This window comes from Vulpes lagopus, chromosome 1 (assembly GCF_018345385.1).
Source record: "Vulpes lagopus strain Blue_001 chromosome 1, ASM1834538v1, whole genome shotgun sequence".
Lineage (NCBI taxonomy): Eukaryota > Metazoa > Chordata > Mammalia > Carnivora > Canidae > Vulpes > Vulpes lagopus.
This window is the reverse complement of record NC_054824.1, coordinates 29,624,304-29,645,458: the sequence shown is the minus strand read 5'-3', so window position 1 is coordinate 29,645,458 and position 21,155 is coordinate 29,624,304. Positions and strand designations below refer to the sequence as shown.

Here is a 21,155-nt window from a genome sequence, read left to right as displayed (position 1 = left end):
TCAAACTGTGCTTAATAAAGTGACTCTGCAGGGTCAAACAGATGGGTCTCATTCCCCCGCTGGTCTGCTGGTGACAGATTAGGAGTGTGACACTATCCTGCTCTGCTGGCAGGACAAGTGTCTTGGTGAAATGAAAAGTTCACCAAAGTACAATGCCAAGTGACACTTGTGTTTTGAGTGTTAGGAAATTAGGGCATGTATAACCTAGTGTGTTTTGGGGGGAGAGAGGTATTAGGTGGCCTTTGGTCTTGGATGAATGCCAAGAGGCTGGATGAGCAGCTAGTGAGGTTGCAGATCCAGACAGTCCTCCTGACTGCAGAGGGCGAAAGGAGATCTGCCAGGCTCCAAATTCCATCCCAGCTTTGGCCCGAGCTGGTGACTAAAGGCAAGGAGCAAACCTTTTCTGTGAAATCAGTAGCTCCCCCATGCTCTGTAGGATTCCCTCTAGCTCTGTCATTTTCATTCCATGGTTTCTTATCCACCTGCTCTGGCACACAAGGATTAAGGCAATTCTGTAACAGGATATCAGTGAGGTATACTTGTTTGATAGGCAATAGTATTTGGTAAAGGAAATATAGAATAAAAGGAACACGTGCAGGTTTGCATAAACAGTAAAACCTTTAATTTGATAATCACGCATTCAACAAACATTCATTTACGGAGCATCTCTTCTGAAGAAGGTATACATAATTCTCCATTTTTCTTTCTAAAAATTTGTTTTCAACAAACCAAATGGGAAGTTTCTAAGTTTGTCTGCTTGGCTGTATAGCAGTTAACATTCAGTTCCACTAACGATGACCCTCACTGCGTTCCCCAAAGGACAGATGGGACTCCACTAGCTAATACCCTTCCAGGTGGTGCTGATACAGCACATGTTTGAATATTCCTCTCTGTGGGAAATAGAGACATAACTTCTCTGCTACTGTAACTTCCTTCACGGCCTTGGTTCTTCAAGGATTTCAAGTGAACTCAACTCTTAGAGACTTTATGCCAACACGTAAACTCACACAACTTCAATGCAATGCTCTTATTCTGTAGCTCTGGTTCTTGTGTCTGTAATGGCTGCCCACCGTGCAGAACGCTGGCCTCCCATGTGCTCCGGCCCAGAGAGCTGTCCTCCGGGGAGAGGAATGCCTCAGCTCCAACCATCACATCTTCAAAAAGGCCACCTGGAGATGGAAGAAAAACCCACGATGCTCTACTTCTATAACATGATGAAACAGCTAAATGCACATTAAATCAGAATCAGGCAAATCTGGTCAATAAAGAGGCATGCTGATCTAAAAAAGAAAAATGACTCTTAGGGCAGACATTGACATTTTACAGCAGGAGCCAATTACTCCTTTTTTAATGAACCATGTCGTAATTAATATGATTCACATACACGTTAGAGAAAAAAATGAAACTTTGTATTGATGCTCAAGTTGTACTGGCGTGAAGTAATCCAGTCCCTCTTTCCCACTGGTTCCAATGGCTGTTTGGGACCTTCCTGGAGCAGAATTTTGAGTCGCGAAGATTTCCAGGCAAGTCGAGTTCCGCACAGCTGGCCTCTACTCAGGTCATGCCAATGCTTTCAATCCCATGCAATTATATTTATTGTGCTTTTCAGTAGCAAGTGATTTTAAAACTTAGTGTTTAAAAAAATTCAGACAGCTCCACCTACCCACTGAATGAGGCCCAGATCAAATGCATCTATTTTCCCAATAGTTTTAACCAACAGAGAAACAAACAATAAAGTTAATCATAAAAGTTTAGAAAGTTTCAGTTCAGAGGCAATAATAAGTTGGGATGTGTGCCAGTATCAGGAAGAGAGCAGACTGCAGATTAGTGACAAAGATGGAGAAGTGTGGGAGGATTGGCAAGCTCATGTGTGGCCTTGTTGGGGGGGAAAGAGTGAGCAACAGAAATAAAAACATTCTGCTCCTGGACAGTTGGTTCTTAAGTCCCCAAATGCAGTCAAAGAAGGCATGGATTTAATGATCCCTGTTAAGGGGAAAGGAAAAAGGAAGAGTCATGCAGGGCAGAAAGCATCTGTTTTATGTTGAGTAATTCAGAAGGATGTTACTCTTCATACAGTGCTAGTAAGAAAGGCACCTGCTGAGTTTCCATATCAACTTCCTGCTGGGTTTTCTATATCAGGTTCTGCAATGAGAACACCAAAGTTGAAGGAACAGGCAAGGAAGAAAGGTTAAGATTCCTAAACAAAATGTAAACGCAGACAACTGATGCAAACTTCAAGGGCTTACTATGAAGATTAAATGAGATCATAGTTATGAAAATGTGTGTGTTTCACTCCCGTGAAGCTAACAGATATTAGGGGCCCATGTATCTACCAGATAAGAAGGGGCTGTTCAAGAGACAACAGTGGGGTCCCTTAGGGGATGGTCACAGAATTACAGAGGAAGGTGTCCAGTCTGACTTCTGGTTCTCTGTGGATGGTATTTCCATCAAGTGACCCTGGCCCTGTAAGAAAAGTTTATGGGGACCTGCCAAAGAAGATAATGCCACTGTTAAGATTCAGAAACAGGCAAACCATGGATGAAATCCAATTATCTCCTTTTTAATTCCAAAAATTGCTATGTCATGAAGTATTGCTCCCAGAATAATGGTAATACTGATAAATGTCATCATAAAGTGGTTAATAACTTTAGTTCTGGAATCACACAGACCAGTGGTTCTCAACTTGGGGGTGAGTTTGCCCATCAGGGGACATTTGGCAGTGTCTTTGGACATTTTTGGTTATTATAAATTGGCGGAATGTTGTTGGCATCTAGGGGGTAGAGGCCAGGGGTGTTGCTAAACATGTTATAATGCACAGCCCCCCACAAGAAAGAACTATCTGTCCTAAAATGTAGAGAATACTGATGTTGAAAAATACCGACATTATGGACACAGGATCTTAAAACTATTGCCATATATTCGCCAATTTGCCAGCCACGTGGCCTTCAACAAACTTGTCAGCAGCCTCTCTTAGCCCTTCCTCATCTGCAAAATGGAAATTATAATAGAAACTACTCGAAACTTGTAAAACACTTCATAGCATATTTGGACTGCTATCACCCTTGGCACAACCTGTGATTTACATAAAGCAAATGAAGAAACAGAAGCTCAGAAAAATTAAGTGACTTGCTTGGGAAACAGAGCTATTAAGTGGCAATAATGGACTGAGGAAGATATTTTGATTCTTTTTTTTTTTTAATTTTTTTAAATTTATTTATGATAGTCAGAGAGAGAGAGGCAGAGACATAGGCAGAGGGAGAAGCAGGCTCCATGCACTGGGAGCCCGACGTGGGATTCAATCCCGGGTCTCCAGGATCGCGCCCTGGGCCAAAGGCAGGTGCCAAACCGCTGCGCCACCCAGGGATCCCTATATTTTGATTCTTAATCAATGCTTTTCCCACTCTAAGTTTTCAGATGAATGAGGTAAACTCCAGAGATTTGGGGACTTTGATTCTTATTGCTTCAAATATCAAAGATTTATTTTCTTTTGCATGCCAGTGAATATGAACTCAGGATGGAACAGCTGTGTAAGAGACTGAGCTGATTAAATAATGCAAAATGGTGCTGCTGCTGCCCCTTACCCCTTAAAGAAAAACTTAAAGAAAAACTTTAAATTTGACCTCACGTTTTTTTCCATCTCTGGTTTTCATAGTTCTGCCTGCCAAGTACATAATGTATTTTGCAGGACTTAATAACAAGAAACTGCAATCATCCTTGGGAACAGGTACTATACAATGCATTTTAGCTTCTTTTTATTTAAAACACTGTGAGTTAATATATTTCAAATGCTGATTTTGTGTTCTCTAGCTTTTATCCATGACAGCAAAAATTGCTTTCCCTAACTGCCATTTATTTTGAGAATAATTTTGTTTCATTACACTGAGAAAACTCCCTGTATTTCATCTTTTTAGCTTTATTCTTGAAAGTGAAGGTACAGCAGCTTCAGGCTCCGTTGTTACATTTCTGGAACATATAGTTACAAAAGTATACATTATGATTAAAAACAAGGGGAAGAGGGACTTTTTCCTGTTGACTCTAAGGTTTGAGTCTCTGAATTCTGTGTACTTGGATTTGGACAGTTGGGAATAGGAAGAGGGAGAGGAAGTTAAGATGCCTAAAAATAATGTCTCTGCTTTGAGTCATCACCTAAAAACAATCTTCTTAAGCCACAACAAACAGGGCTATGCTGATGTGATAGCTGACCAGATGTTAAGTTTAAAATCCTCCATTTATGTATGTTAAATACCTTTTAATGTTCTTTTATCTTGGTTAACAAATTTATATTATTAAATTCAATTCCTCAATGTAGATTTGAAATTTCAATCAGTAAAGACATATGTTGTCAAGGCAGGCTGTACAAGATAAGGCTATCTAAGTGCTTTGGGGTGTGCTAAACAAGACAGATAAAACTGGAAAATACTGGAAAATGTGAACCTCATAATAATTGTAAGCTCTAGAAAAGACACTTTAGAATATGCACAGCCATGCACGCATGTTTCTTTTAAAGGGTACTGTAGACTTAGAAAATTGAATATACAAAACCTGCCTTAAATATGTATTTTTGTGTAGGTATGGCTCATGTTCAGAGTTACGTTCTGAAGCAGAATGCTTTAATGGCATGGAAAAGAGAGTTTATACTTCATGTTATAAAACTTCCTAAAATGAAATCTTATTTACAAAATAAAAAATATAAATGTAAATTCAAAAAAAATATCAGAAAATGACTCAAGCATTTGTCAAATATATTTAACATCTCAAATAACATTAAGCAATTTTTAGAAACTCACTAAAATACAGCATGGGTCAGGCCCACGTTTATGATACCTGGTCTCCACTTTTCTAAGTTGGAGAAATAGTGTAAGGCATTCCTTTCTGTGGGATGGCGGGCTGGCTTCATTCATTCAATTCATTTAATCATTAAGTACTGTCTATGTGCCAGTGATTGTCCCAGTCACAGAGCACACTGAGAAGGCATTCTCTCACGGTGCTAACATGCCAGTGGGGGAGACAGCCCAGGAACGAGATGATTCTAATAAGGTGGGATAAGTTTAAGATGGATGCCTAGCGCCTGCTGGGAGAAAAAAAACTATTCTGGGTTTATGAAAGGAAGTACGATTTCTGAGGCAGTACCCTGAGAGAGGTCATTATTACTCTGATTATGAAAACTGTGTTGATGGGGAGGCAAAAGCCTGGCATGGCACAGAGGAGCAAGCACTTTTTCCTATTTAAGGACGGCGGCTTGCTAAATGAATAACTAACAAACAGGAAGGATGGAACAAAAAAAAAACACAAAGAAACAACACAATAAGGAAGAAGAGCCTGTCCCTCTAAAATGACAATTATGTGTATACTTAACTGGGGACCGAAATTTTAGACTAAGGAAACATTAGTGAAGCCTTCCAACTCTACACTGTTAACAAAAAATCTGTAAGAGCTTTTAGGAAGTAGGAAAAAAGAAGTAAGATAGACGTCTGTGAATTAATTTAAGCCTTGATCTTGTATTTTCTTTAAGTCACAGATGCACTATGGTAACTTATAAATAAAAAACCTGCTGATTTTCATCTACGTGGGAGCCAGGTAAGTGAAGCATGGCTGTTTTCCAGTGCACATCTAGGTGGAAAGCCAGCAGTATGTCAAGTATAAGAAAAGAGACATGTGTAGGGGGAGAAAGGAAGACTGATGCCCCTTGAATTCAAGACAGGGCTGAAAATGTGCTCAGATTCAAAAGTTACTGGATCTTGATCCTATTCACCAAATCAAGGAAGTTCCAGACATGAAATTGTCATCACCTCTTCCAGAATATGGGGATGGTGGAGAATACTGCTGACATTGGATGGTGCTCTTATAACACTGTAGTGAACAAGGAGTTCTGATGCAATCACTGAAGCTTCTAGTTATATAAAGCAAACCAAGTAACTGTGCTAATGATAGCAAACTCAGGGGCCAACATTTATATGATAGTAGTCTTTTTTTTTTTTTTAAAGATTTTATTTATTTATTTATTCATTCATCCATGAAAGACACAGAGAGAAAGAGAGAGAGGCAGAGACACAGGCAGAGGGAGAAGCAGGCTCCCTGCGGGGAGCCTGATGTGGGACTCGATCTCGGGTCTCCAGGATTATGCCCTGGGCCAAAGGCAAGCCCTAAACCCTGAGCCACCCCAGGATCCCCCATGGTAGTAGTCTTTAGGTGTCACATAAAAATATATGACCTCAAGTACAAGATGTATTTGTTAAAATAAATAACTCGGCGGGGGGCAGGGGGGTTCAAATGCATGATATAAAACACTGCCACCATTGCCTATGAATCAAAAGTATTTTTAGTTACTCGTTCCTATGGAATATCTATGGATGATAAGTCAGCAGAAGGGAACCAACAGTAGAAATGCAGCCCTGGACGTGGTGTTGTGAGAACCCCATTGTGCTGTCCCATCAGCGATAGGCCTCTGACCAAACAAGTTTATTCAGAACCAGAGTTACCAGAGCTCAGAAACAAAGGAGTGTTTTCCTCCAGTTATTCATTAATACAAATATTTACAGCAAACTCACTTGAATAAGTAATCTTTTTAGGAAGCCATGCTCATTGTTACCTATCTTTCTTAATTGACACGCACTAGTATGGAAGAAGACAATACACTTGGCCTATCAGTACAATTAGAAGTCCCAGATGGGGAAATGAATCTACTTGAGAAACAAAATACTCTTCTATGGCAGATGACTGTCTGTTTAAATCTTATTTCAGTCTGTTTAGATATTTTTAAATTTCTGTTTTACTTGAAAATATTAATTCTTCTAAAAGAGATGCAACCAAGTGAGAAACCTACCAGATTTAAAATACTTTCTGACCCTATTGTCAAGGATGGAGGAGAGACTAGTTTGTGAGGCTGTGGACACTTTTCCAGGTATCCACTGGTTAACAGTGGAAAGGTGTCATTAACACATTTAAGTAGTAGTAATGCAATGCTGTAATGCATGGTCTTGGGGCCAGACCTATTCGTGTGTTAGTGCAGAATTCTGACACTTAGGAAGAAGGCACAAGGTGATTTACCACACTTTTAAGGGAGAGGGCTAAGGAGGGTCATAGCTGCCTTTGTAAATGGTCCTGGGTAACTTATCTCATGCCTGAACAGCTTATTTCTGTTGGTTGGTATTCATTAAGGTCTTTAACTGCAATTATTAAAACTTAGAGACATTGAAAAATTAAAATAAAATAAAACTCAGAGAAATCAAGGGTTGTGTTGCTCAATTTTTCTTGTTTTAATAACTGATTAACAAATATATGAATTACAGACAAAATTAGAAAATACAGAAAATTTTTTTGTAATACCATTACTCACTGAGTAATAATGTTATTACTGAGTAATAACATTTTAGATTGCTCTAGAGTTCCATTCTCTGTGTCTAACTGGACATTTCTATATATGCTGTCTTATAATATATAGCTTCTTTTTAGCCTAATAATGGATTGTAGTGACCTTCCCATGACAATGATTACTCTATGATATTTTTTAATGGCTGCACTAAGTTCTGCTACATATCTATATCACTTAGGGAAAAAAAAAAAAGATAAATGCAAAACTAATTTCACCAGAAAACAAATTCAAGGGTTTTCTTTGGCAAGAATAGGAATGGATGGGGGTGGTGGTTAAGGGATGGTATTGACTGTTAGGCTCAGAAGGTATTTTAGTATAATCTAGTCCAGTGGTTCGCAAGGTGCTATCTCACTAGGCGTCTCCATTTTTAATTCTAGAAGATGATAAGATTGTCCAACAAGGGAGAAATATTCAGTCCTATATCCTGATATTGATAAAGGAGAGTGGGCCCAACATCTATAAAAGGAGAGCTGAATCCTTTTTGTTAGTTATCTAGAGACTGAAGGGGCCAAATATCTCAGACTGACCTACTCTGTAAAGTTATTCTGTTAAGAGTTAAGTGAATGATTTGGGGGGGGGGGGGGGTTGGGAGAGACAGCTTCTGATATGCCCTAATGTGGTTCTTTTCTAAACCTAATTTCCCCATATGGATTTCTACCAAAATTATTTGGTTAGTTCAGTTAAAGAAAACTGTCCTAAATTTTGATTCAAAATAAGGCTACCAGGACAGCATCAAAAGCTGGCAAAGAAACAAAATCTCCCATACATGGCTGGGTGAATATAAAATTGTACAGGCATTCTAGAAAGTAGTTTAGCACTTTCTTTGAAAACTAAACATGTAATTATTAATATGGTCCAGCAATTGCAATCTTGGACCTTTAGACTAGAGAAATGAAAACTTTTTGTTCACACAAAAAACCCTATACACAAATGTTTATGGCAGTATTATTTTAATAGCCAAAAACTGGAAATCAGCCCAGAGATATGGTTAAACAAACTGGAACATCCATATTGTGGAATACTATTCAGCAATAACAAGTAGCAAATTAAGGATATATGCAACTTGGAAGAATCTCCAGGGAATTATAATGACTTAAAAAAAGCCAGCCTCGGGATCCCTGGGTGGCGCAGCGGTTTGGCGCCTGCCTTTGGCCCAGGGCGCGATCCTGGAGACCCTGGATCGAATCCCACATCAGGCTCCCGGTGCATGGAGCCTGCTTCTCCCTCTGCCTGTGTCTCTGCCTCTCTCTCTCTCTCTCTCTCTCTCTATCATAAATAAATTAAAAAAAAAATTTATAAAAAAAAAAAAAAAAGCCAGCCTCAAAAGGTTATATACAAGGGAACTCCATTTATATATATTTTTTTCCCTTTCACCTATTTAACTTATTCTTCCGTCACCCCCACCCTGTAACCATTAGTTTGTTCTCTACAATTAAGAGTCTATTTCTTGATTCGTCTTTATTTTTTCCCTTTGCTTGTTTCATAAATTCCACATATTGAGTGAAATCATACAGTATTTGTCTTTCTCGGACTTATTTCACTTAGCATTGTATCTTCAGCTCCATCCATGTTGTTGCAAATGGCATGATTTCATTCTTTGCTATGGCTGAATAATATTTCATTCTATATAGATACCACTTTGTTATCCATTCATCAATTGACGGACACTTGGGCTTCTTCCTTATCTTGGCTGTTGTAAATAACACTGCTATAAACGTAGGGCTGCATGTATCCCTTTGAGTTAGTGTTCTAGTATTCTTTGGGTAAATATCCATTAGTGTGATTGCTGGATCATAAGGTACTTCTATTTTTAACTTTTTGAGGAACCTCCATACTGTTTTCCACAGTGGCTGCACCTGTTTGCATTCCCAGCAACAGTGCAAGAGGGGTCCCCCTTTTCCACATCTTCACTAACACCTATTGTTTCTTGTGTTAATTTCAGCCATTCTGACAGGTTTGAGGTGGTGTCTCATTGTTTTGGTTTTTCAGTTTTGATGTGCATTTCCCTGATGACATGTGATGATGAGCATCTTTTCTTTTTTTTTTTTTTTTTTTTATCATTTTAAAGTTTTACTTGCATTCCTGTTTGTAAACACAGTATGATATAGTTTCAGGTCTACCACATAGTGATTCAACCCTTGGATACAACGCCTGGTACTGGTCACAGGTGCCCTCCACTATCCCCATCCCCTGATTCCCCATCCCCCCCCACCTTCCTCTGGTATTTATTAGTCTATTCTCTGTGGTTAAGAGTGTGTTTCCTGGTTTGCTCATCTCATCCACCCCCTCCACCCCTTTGCCAGTTTGTTTGGTTTCTTAAAATTCACATGGGAATGCAATTGTATGGTATTTGGTATCTGTCTTTCTCTGACAGACAGATAAGTCCTTTCCACTTCTCCCACGTCATTGTAAATGGCTTCGTTTCATCCCTTCAGAAGACCGAGTGATGTCGTAGTGTGTATATTTACCACATCATCTCTGCCCATTCATCTGTCGGTGGACATCTGGGCTGTATGCACAGTTTGGCTGTTGTTGATAACGCTGCTACAAACAGTGGGCTGCGTGTCCCTCTTCGAATCTACTAAACTACTTTTGTATCCTCGGGGTAAATACCTAGCTGTGCAGTTTTGGAATCGTAGGGTAGCTCTATTTTTAACTTCTTGAGGACCCTCCACACTGTTTTCCACAGTGGCTGCACCTGTTCACATGCCCACCAGGAGTGTAAGGGGGCTCCCCCTTCTCCATAGCCTCACCAACACCTGTTGTTTCTTGTGTTGTTGATTTTAGCCATTCTGACGGCTGTCAGGTGACATCTCATTGTGGTTTTGGTTTGCATTTCCCTGATGATGGGTGACGCTGAGTGTCTTTCCGTGTGTCTGGCAGCCATCTGGATGTCTTGTCAGAGACAAAGTCCATTCATGTCTTCTGCCCATTTGCAGTTGGATAATTTGTGTTTAGGTTGCTGAGATTTATATTTGCTTTATATATTTTGGATACTAACTCTTTATTGGATGTGTTGTTTACAAATATCTCCTCTCATTTTGTATGTTGCCTTTTAGCTGTGGTTCTTTCCTTCCCTTTGCGGACGCTTTTCAATTTGATGAAGACCCAATAGTATTTTTGCTTTTGTTTCCCTCACCTCAGAGGCATATCTAGAAAGAAGATCCAATGGCCATTGTCAAAGACACTGCTGCCTATCTTTTCTTCTTTTTCTGGTTTCAGGTCTCACATTTAGGTCTTTAATCCATTTTGGATTTATTTTTTATATACATGGTGTAAGAAAGTGGTCCAGTTTCATTCTTCTGCATGTGGCTGCCTGGTTTTCCCAACATCATTTGTTCTTATTCTGGGGTCAGGGTTAGGGTTTGTTGAAGAGACTGTCTTGTTGCCATTGGATATTCTTTCCGGGTTTGTTGAAGATTAAGCAATCATAGGGTTATAGGTTTGTATCTTGTTTCAGCTTTCCATTCTGTTCTATTGATCTAAGCATCTCCTGTTGGGAGATTTTTGATTGCTGATTCAATTTCTTTGCTGGTTATCTGTTCAAGTTTCTTATTTCTTCCTTTTTCATTTTTGCTATGTTATATATTTCTAGGAAGGAATTGATCTATTACTTCCAGGTTCTAGGTTGCTGGCATATAATTTTTCATAATGTTCTCTTAAAATAGTTTGTATTTCTCTAGTGTTAGTTTTTTTTTTTCTAGTGTTGGTTGTTATTTCTCTATTCTCATTTGTGATTTTATTTGGGTCCTTTCTCATCTCTTTATCTTTTATCTTTTTTAAAGATTTTATTTATGTATTCATGAGAGACACAGAGAGGCAGAGGTATAGGCAGAGGGAAAATGAGGTTCCATTCGAGGAGCCTGATGTGGGACTTGATCCCCTGGGACCCCAGGATCATGACCCGAGCCAAAGCAGATGCTCAACCCCTGAGCCACCCAGGCATCCCAGATCATGTTTTTTAATCCACTCTGATACCCTATATCTTTTGATTGGAGCATTTAGTCTATCAGCATTCAGAGTGATTATTGAAAGATATGAACTTAGTGCCTTTGTGTTACCAGTAGAGTTGGTTTTTCTGGTTACGTTCTCTGGTCCTTTCTAGTCTTTGTTGCTTTTGGTCTCTTTTTTTCCCCGCACTAGAAGAGTCCCTCTTAAAATTCCTTACTGGACTGGTTTAGTGGTCATGAACTCCTTTATTTTTGGCCTGTCTGGGAAACTCTTTATCTCTCCTTCTATGCTGAATGACAGCCTTGCTGAAGAAAGAATTCTTACAAATTGAACTCCAACTAAAAAAAATTTAAAACCGTAAATTTCTGCTATTATGATTGAGGAAAATGGCATTTTATGTTCAGAGATTTTTAATTTCTTCCTTGTGAGATTAAATAAATTTTGATGTTCATTTGTAAAAAAACAGAAGAAAGAATTCTTGACTGCATACTTTTCCCATGCAGCATATTGAATATTTCCTTCCAACTTCCTTCTGGCTTGCCACGTTTGTGGACAGATCTGCTGCAAATTGATTCATCCTCCCTTGTAGGTAAGGACTACCCCACCCCAAAGCCCCACCTCCACTGCTTTCAGAATTCTTTTCTCGTCTGTGTATTTTGTGACTTTGACTCTGATGTGCCTGGGTGATGGTCAGCTTCCGTTGAATTTATTGGGAGTTCTCTGTCTCTCGATTTCAGTGTCTGTGTGCTTCCTCAGGTTATAGAAGTTTACATAATTCGTTCAAATAAACCTTCTGCCCCCTTTGCTCTCTCTTCATGTTCTGAGTCTCCGATGGTATGAATGTTATTGTTTTATTTTATTTTTTTAATTAACTTTTATTGGTGTTTAATTTACCAACATACAGAAAAACACCCAGTGCTCATCCCGTCAAGTGTCCACCTCAGTGCCCGTCACCCATTCCCCTCCAACACCCGCCCTCCTCCCCTTCCACCACCCCTAGTTCGTTTCCCCGAGTTAGGAGTCTTTATGTTCTGTCTCCCTTCCTGATATTTCCCAACATTTCTTTTCCCTTCCTTTATATTCCCTTTCACTATTATTCATATTCCCCAAATGAATGAGAACATACACTGTTTGTCCTTCTCCGATTGACTTATTTCACTCAGCATAATACCCTCCAGTTCCATCCACGTTGAAGCAAATGGTGGGTATTTGTCGTTTCTAATTGCTGAGTAATATTCCATTGTATACATAAACCACATCTTCTTTATCCATTCATCTTTCGATGGACACCGAGGCTCCTTCCACAGTTTGGCTATTGTGGCCATTGCTGATAGAAACATCGGGGTGCAGGTGTCCCGACGTTTCATTGCATCTGAATCTTTGGGGTAAATCCCCAACAGTGCAATTGCTGGGTCGTAGGGCAGGTCTATTTTTAACTCTTTGAGGAACCTCCACACAGTTTTCCAGAGTGGCTGCACCAGTTCACATTCCCACCAACAGTGTAAGAGGGTTCCCTTTTCTCCGCATCCTCTCCAACATTTGTTGTTTCCTGCCTTGTTAATTTTCCCCATTCTCACTGGTGTGAGGTGGTATCTCATTGTGGTTTTTTTTTTTTTTTCATTGTGGTTTTGATTTGTATTTCCCTGATGGCAAGTGATGCAGAGCATTTTCTCATGTGCATGTTGGCCATGTCCATGTCTTCCTCTGTGAGATTTCTCTTCATGTCTTTTGCCCATTTCATGATTGGATTGTTTGTTTCTTTGCTGTTGAGTTTAATAAGTTCTTTATAGATTTTGGAAACTAGCCCTTTATCTGATATGTCATTTGCAAATATCTTCTCCCATTCTGTAGGTTGTCTTTTAGTTTTGTTGACTGTATCCTTTGCTGTGCAAAAGCTTCTTATCTTGATGAAGTCCCAATAGTTCATTTTTGCTTTTGTTTCTTTTGCCTTTGTGGATGTATCTTGCAAGAAGTTACTGTGGCCAAGTTCAAAAAGGGTGTTGCCTGTGTTCTCCTCTAGGATTTTGATGGAATCTTGTCTCACATTTAGATCTCTGATCCATTTTGAGTTTATCTTTGTGTATGGTGAAAGAGAGTGGTCCAGTTTCATTCTTCTGCATGTGGATGTCCAATTTTCCCAGCACCATTTATTGAAGAGACTGTCTTTCTTCCAATGGATAGTCTTTCCTCCTTTATCGAATATTAGATGGCCGTACATTTCAGGGTCCACTTCTGGGTTCTCTATTCTGTTCCATTGATCTATGTGTCTGTTTTTGTGCCAGTACCACACTGTCTTGATGACCACAGCTTTGTAATACAACCTGAAATCTGGCATTGTGATGCCCCCAGCTAAGGTTTTCTTTTTTAAAATTCCCCTGGCTATTCGGGGTCTTTTCTGATTCCACACAAATCTTAAAATAATTTGTTCCAACTCTCTGAAGAAAGTCCATGGTATTTTGATAGGGATTGCATTAAACGTATAAATTGCCCTGGGTAACATTGACATTTTTACAATATTAATTCTGCCAATCCATGAGCATGGAATATTTTTCCATCTCTTTGTGTCTTCCTCAATTTCTTTCAGAAGTGTTCTATAGTTTTTAGGGTATAGATCTTTTACCTCTTTGGTTAGGTTTATTCCTAGGTATCTTATGCTTTTGGGTGCAATTGTAAATGGGATTGACTCCTTAATTTCTCTTTCTTCAGTCTCATTGTTAGTGTATAGAAATGCCATTGATTTCTGGGCATTGATTTTGTATCCTGCCACGCTACCAAATTGCTGTATGAGTTCTAGCAATCTGGGGGTGGAGGCTTTTGGGTTTTCTATGTAGAGTATCATGTCATCGGCGAAGAGGGAGAGTTTGACTTCTTCTTTGCCAATTTGAATGCCTTTAATGTCTTTTTGTTGTCTGATTGCTGAGGCGAGGACTTCCAGAACTATGTTGAACAGCAGTGGTGAGAGTGGACAACCCTGTCTTGTTCCTGATCTTAGGGGAAAGGCTCCCAGTGCTTCCCCATTGAGAATGATATTTAGCATCTTTTCATATATCTGTCGGTCATCTGTATGTCTTCTTTGGAAAGATATCTGTTCACGTCTTCTGCCCATTTTTTAATTGGATTATTTATTTTTTGGGTGCTGAACTTTAGAAATTCTTTATATGTTTTGGATATTAATCCTTTATCTGATATGTCATTTGCAAAAATCTTCCCCCATTCCTTAGGCTGCCTTTTAGTTTTATTTCCTTCTTTGTGCAGAAGCTTTTAATTTTGATGTAGTCCCAACAGTTTATTTTTGCTTTTGTTCCCCCTGCTTTAAGAAACATATTTGGAAAGAAGTTGCTTTGGCTGATGTCAAAGAAGCTACTGCCTATGTTCTCTTCTAGGATTTCTATGGTTTTAGGTCACACATTTAGGCCTTTTTTTTTTTTTAAGATTTTTTTTTTATTTATTCATGAGAGACACAGAGAGAGAGGCAGAGACACAGGCAGAGGAAGAAGCAGGCTCCATGCAGTGAGCCCGATGTGGGACTCAATCCCAGGACTCTGGGATCACTCCCTGAGCTGAAGGAAGACACTCAACCACTGAGTCACCCAGGTGTCCCCACATTTAGGTCTTTAATCCATTTTGAATTTATTTTTTTGTGTATGGTATAAGCAAGTGGTCCAGTTTCATTCTTTTGCATGTTGCTGTCCAGGTTTTCCCAATATCATTTGTTGCAGAGATTTTTTTCCCATTGGATATTCTTTCCTGCTCTGTTGAAGATTAATTGACCATATACTTGTTGGTTTATTTTCTGGATTTTCTATTCTATTCCATTGTATATAACATGTTGAAATGAAAAGATTTATAAATAGAGGACAGGGTAGTGGTTGCTAGTGGTGGTGGAGAGGGGAGAGATAGTGCCAATATAAAGGGCAATAGGATGGATCCTGGTTGAAATGCTGATGGACCTGCTCAGTGTCTTGACTGTGGTGGTAGAAACACAAACATACACCGGACAGGGGATAGAATGCACTCACATATGGAACCACATACATGAGTACACACACACACAAAGGGATAAAATAAAACCAGGGAAATCTGAGTAAGATGGGAGGGACTGTACCATGTCAATACTTTGGTTGTGACACTGTACTATACTTCTGCACAGTGTTTCCATTGGGGGACACTGGCCAAAGTGCACAAGCAATCTTTTACATTATTTCTTATAACTGCAAGTAAATCTACAACTATTTCAATAAAAATTTCAACAAAAAAATGCTACAATTCTTGGCATATGATGTTGTCTAGCTTTCTTTAATCCAGTTACCTCTACATGTAGCTTTCAAATGCATATTAAAAATCTTGCCCATATTAATGTTCTGGTCAATATATCACTGAGATCCCATTTACCTCAGGGGAATGACCTGAGTAAGCCAGTAAGTTAATTTTGTAATGAGTTCTAAAGCAGATGGCTACAGTGAGACAGAACACCATTACATTTAACGTGGTTGGGCTGACAGCCTGGCATTAAATGCTTAGATTACACACAATAGCATCTTAAATCTTAGGTTGTATATGAACTACTTATTCTAAATAGTCCACTAAGCACATTCTTTTTTGCTTTTTTTATTGCCTTGGAGTAAATTATGAAGAAAGATTCTTGCATGTTTTTAAACTCAAATGTCATAGCAGATTTTCTAGGCACATAATAAACACTAAATATTTTTTCAGACTGATTACATTAGACTTAAATTCTAATTTTACTCTTAAAAGTAATGTTACCTTAAACCTTATAAGAGATTTGGAGAAATGAGAAAAAGGAAAAAAAACATATGCTATAATAATCGAATATAATTATCACTTGGGCCTAGGGTCACCTACGTGAGTGTCCAATCTTGATTTTAGCTCAGGTCATGATTTCAGGGTCATGGGACTGAATCCCGCATTGGGCTCTGCACTTAGCAAGGAGTCTGCTTGAGGATTCTCTCTCCCTCTCTCTCTATCCTACCCCATCTCTGTCTCTCATTCTCTCAAGTAAATAAATAAATCTTTAAAAAAAAAATTATCACTTGGGCCTATTTCTATATAGTTTTAAGATGCATTTTTAAAATATCGATTATCATAATTACATATTTTTGATATCATAAACATTTTTACATGTTGCTCAGTAAGTCTTTATTCTATTTTAATAGCTGCAAAATAATTCATCTGAACTTAATCTATACAAACTTACATTGTTCCCAGGTTTATTAAGATCATAAGCAATAATTAAATAATCATTTTTATCTTTATAGAATTTTCCCATTTTTCAGGATATTCCCTTAGGATTGAGTCTCAGAAATGGGATTACTGGATTGAAAGGTATAAATATTATAATTTGATGCATATTTTTTCCAATGAGCTGTACCAACTGGCAATGCCATCACGATTAGGTTTTTGTTTTTTAATCAGCACTAATTTAATAAAAAAATGACATCTCAATCCTTTTTGAATTTATAATTGCTGTGAGTTTAAACATTCTCCCAAATGTTTGTTTAATAACTTGTTTTTCTTGTGAATTGGCTAACTGTGAATTCACATCTTTTTTCTTTACCTACCAACAGGGGGTTTAGTTTCTTTTTTTAATAGTTTGGAAAAGTTCTTTAGTAAATGTTAATATGTTTTTTATGCAGGGAAGAAATCAAGTGCCAAGCACAGTCTCATTTCACTAAATCCTTACAAAATCCACTTGAATTAAATATCTAATTTAGTTGTCCCAAGTTATAAAAGAGGAACCAAGATTCAGAAAAAGTAAGTAACTTTTGCTCACAAATATAAGCAAGGAACAAGAGTAGGTTTGCAATCAGGTCTTTGTTTCTGAGCCTAGTATTCATTCCATTATAAAAGCTCCCTTACCTAATTATGGCGAGAGATAATTGCTATAGTAACTTTAGTTGAAGAAAGAATCCATAATATCCCAATTTTAAGCCAGATTTAGTAGCAGTTAAAATGATGTAGACACTCTATTTTTTAAGAAGAAAGTAGATTACTTCTTTTGGATTAGACATAAGAAGGAGAAAGAAGAACTAGAATGCAGATTAAAACCCTTGTAAAAAGAATTCCTTGGTTGGAAGACAAAGCTTCTGAAAAATGAAGAGAGCCAACAGGACAGATGAGAAATTGGCACAAAATCCCAGAATGGAATTTTTATCTGTAAGTTTAAAAAGCAAGATGAGTTAAACTGGCAGAGTTTAGGCAATTCAGTAAAAAAAGATTATGACTTGGAATCATTAAATAACAGTTAAGGACTGGCAAGAAAGGGATCAAATTGTAACCAGATGCCTATTTTCTTTGGCCGTTTACTAGTAGGCATTACTTTGAAAATATAATATTTAAGAACAAATAAATCTTTAAAAAGGAAAACATGGTAATATATCCATTTTTACATAAACACCATTTATTTCTTAAGCCTGTTATTTGGAGTTGTGAGAAATAATCAGGGATCATAAAACTGTTAATTAATCTATTTATTTTAAAGGAGAGGTAGAGAAAGGTTTATGAGGATTTTGTAACTACAAAACACAACAAAAGTAAACTCTCATCCTAACAGAGCAGAACACACTGAAGAGGACAATGCTATGTGATGTTTTACTGTGCACAAGTTTTTGCCTTTTTTCATTCTAAGCCTCACGGAAAACAAAGTGGGGCTCTTTTCTATGAAATTGCTTGTGCAGCTTCTCCAAGTTAGGAATAGCTTAGGGTCTGGGACTAGAAAAGGGCATGCAGTAATCAAGATGCAGAGCTGGAAGTTTTATACCCACCATTTAAGATCCAGAAGAAGCTGGAAGAATCAGTGGGATACTAGGAAGGCTCACAAAGGAGAACTCTAATTGCTATGGAAAGAAGACTGGAAAGCTGGAGATAAGAGTATAATAGAGAAATGTAAAAACAGATTAACATGAGAAGGCAGCACTCTGCACAGCTAGAAGCTGCAGGACAGCAAAGATCTAGAGTCTGGACTAAGGGAAAGCTAAAACTAAACTCGTCCTCTAACCCCCCACTCCCACCCCACCCTATGAGCTGAATGCCCACTGAGAGCCTCAGCTCACTCTGGTTCTGAACACTGATGGGTGTAGGGATAAGTGATAAAGAATGTAAATGGCTTGGCAGGCCCTGAACAGATGAGTCTCTCAATGAATGAATAGAGCTTATTATTATTATTACTATACCTAAATGGTTTATGTATTTTATATATTGCTGATATATATATAATATATAAATTATATATATAAATATAAAATATATAAATATATAAAATATATATATAAAATATATATAGATTTTATATATTGCTACAGATGCATCTTTTTCTGTCTGCTGTTCATGAATGACTCTAGGTTTAATTATTTTTATTATTTTATTTTTTAAAGGCTTTATTCATTTATTAATGAGAGAGAAGGAGAGGCAGAGACATAGGCATGGAGAGAAGCAGGCTCCCTGTGATGAGCGTGATGTGGGACTCAATCCCAAAACTCCCAGATTATGACTTGAGCCAACGGCAGATGTTCAACCACTAAGCCACCCAGGTGCCCCTCTTTAATTATTTTTAAAGAAAGAAATACAAATGGCTTATAAAATATCCAAGGCTTAAGTAAGGATTTTTTTTTGTTACCCTAAGTAACAATAACATTTACCAGTGACAGTTACCAAAATTGCAGATATTGACAAAACCATTGCAAACCTATAGTATTTCCAAATAAAGAATGCAGATGGCCTAGTGCAAAATATCACCTGCTACATGAAAAATAACTCCAAGCTCAGAGGCCACTGAAAGGATTACGTAGAGGTTCTCTGGAGGTGTGTAATGGGTAGCACTCCTAGGGATGTAACCTCAGGATAGCCAGCATATCCTTGGTTATCAACATAATCTTCTTCTTAAACATGCAGCTCTGAATCCAGGATAACTATGAGCCAGGAACTATAATCCAGGACTATACTATGAGTCTTTAATACATGAAATTATTTGGCTGAATTTACAATGATTACGTCCTTACCAAATATATCCAAATTATATAATAACATTAACCAGAAAGAAGAGTCTGACTGATTATTCAAGATATTCTGTAAAACGGTGGGAATGAATAGGTAGATATAAGCACAACCTATAACCACTCAATCATTAGTGTATTACAATGTAAACTGGACTTTTCTGGCTACTGGGGCATCAAATACTTGGAAATGACCAAAATTCAACTATATTTTGTTGGGAAATACCAGCATCCTTCAAAATCAGCTAGCCATAAAACACTGGCCTTTAATTCATTATGAGACCGGATCTTGGCATCTCTCCACAAAAATGCAAGTTCTGTGAGTTGGCATCACTGATTAACTGAAGAATTTGCATAGTTCAATGCAAATCAAGGCTGGTACAACATATACCTGGAAGAAACAGCCTGGTTTAGGAGAAAGAACATACCTATTTTCCAGAAACAAATTTTGGTCAGGCTACAAAATTTTCATGCCTTAGTTTCTTCATCTGTAAGAAGGGGTCTCCCTCTCCCTCCATTGGTCAAGGATTGCACCAGACACTGCAATGTTTGTAACTGGCCCCAAACAGACCAACCTTTTCTCCACACTCGGGTCTGGCAAAGCTTATTTAGTCAAGAGCCTTCCTCCATGTGTCTAGAAGGGGTCTGAAATTCATGACTGGTGAGCTACAAAATTAAACACCAAGTAAGTACCTAGGGGTATTTAATGGTAAAATGAGAAATATATTTTTTTTCAGGATTAGAGTTTTAAGAGAAAATACAGAAATATAAGTTTTGATCTGATAAGAATAAAGACTATAACTTCTCCAAGTCAACCATGAGAAAAAATACATTATGTTTTGATGGAGAGTGAAGAAAAATTTGAAACTCCTATGTTTTGGGTGTCTTTAACACATCTCAATTGCTAAAAGGCTTGGAGCATAAACAAATATTCCACTGAGTGTGCTGTGCTCTCAGAACTATTCCACTTGGTATAGGCTTTAAACACTTTTGACAAATGCTTTCTATTTGCCATTGATTTAGGGGTAAAAAATGTCTTTGAAAAGAAACAATGTTTTTTAAAAAAAATTTCCTTCCCTGCAAGGTCTTCATCTTTCTTTCCTTTGTTTTTTTCTAAGGATTTATTTATTTATTCATGAGAGACACACACACACACACAGAGAGAGAGAGAGAGAGAGAGAGGCAGAGACATAGGCAGAGGGAGCTCCTCCCATAGAGCCCAGTTGTGGGACTCGATTTGGTATCCTGGGATCAGGCCCTGAGCTGAAGGTAGACACTCAACCACTGAGCCACTCAGGGGTCCCAGGTCTTCATCTTTCTAAGCTGTGAGAAGTAAGTGCGCCCAGATGGCAGTCCCTCAGTAAGGATACTTGGGCGACCAAAACCCAGAATGAGTTAAAGGTGTACAATCTCATTCCTTTTCCCAAGAACCTTAGGTTCATAACATTAGTATGATGCTAGTAACAAACAGGGAGATAAAAATTTTGGGATCAGGTTAACCAATGGGATACTAATGTTTTTGTTCTGAAAAACTTATAAAGAAACCCAGCAGGATAGGGCTCCTTACTCAAGCCCAGTGTTCCCTAGGAGCCAACTCCCCCTGTTCAACCTTCTGCTAGTTAACTAACCCATGACAACAGCAATCTGCAGGACATTTAGCTGTTTTTGGTTTTTAACTTATGAAAAGTTTCAGATATTAACATTCTCTAGTAGAGAGGACAGTATAACAAATCCATAAATAATCAGAAACAATAATTACCAACCCATAGCCATTTTGTTTCATCCAAATCCCTGCCACAACTTTTTGAAGCAAATCCCAGACC

General features: G+C 38.2%; 1 protein-coding gene across 6 annotated transcripts in view; it reads right to left on the bottom strand.

The window, feature by feature from the left end:
- Positions 1-599: 599 nt before the first annotated feature.
- UBE3D (ubiquitin protein ligase E3D) overlaps positions 600-21,155 on the bottom strand; it is a 156,688-nt gene continuing 136,132 nt past the window's right edge. For 3 of the 6 annotated variants that reach the window (XM_041762593.1, XM_041762601.1, XM_041762646.1), the window contains one exon: positions 600-1,169. In XM_041762593.1, the coding sequence (XP_041618527.1) occupies positions 970-1,169 (200 nt within the window). In that variant the 3' untranslated portion in view covers positions 600-969. Of the gene's footprint in view, positions 1,170-2,094; positions 2,143-2,230; positions 2,487-21,155 lie in introns of those variants that run through there. The other 3 variants (XM_041762638.1, XM_041762627.1, XM_041762608.1) reach the window with 3 other exon arrangements.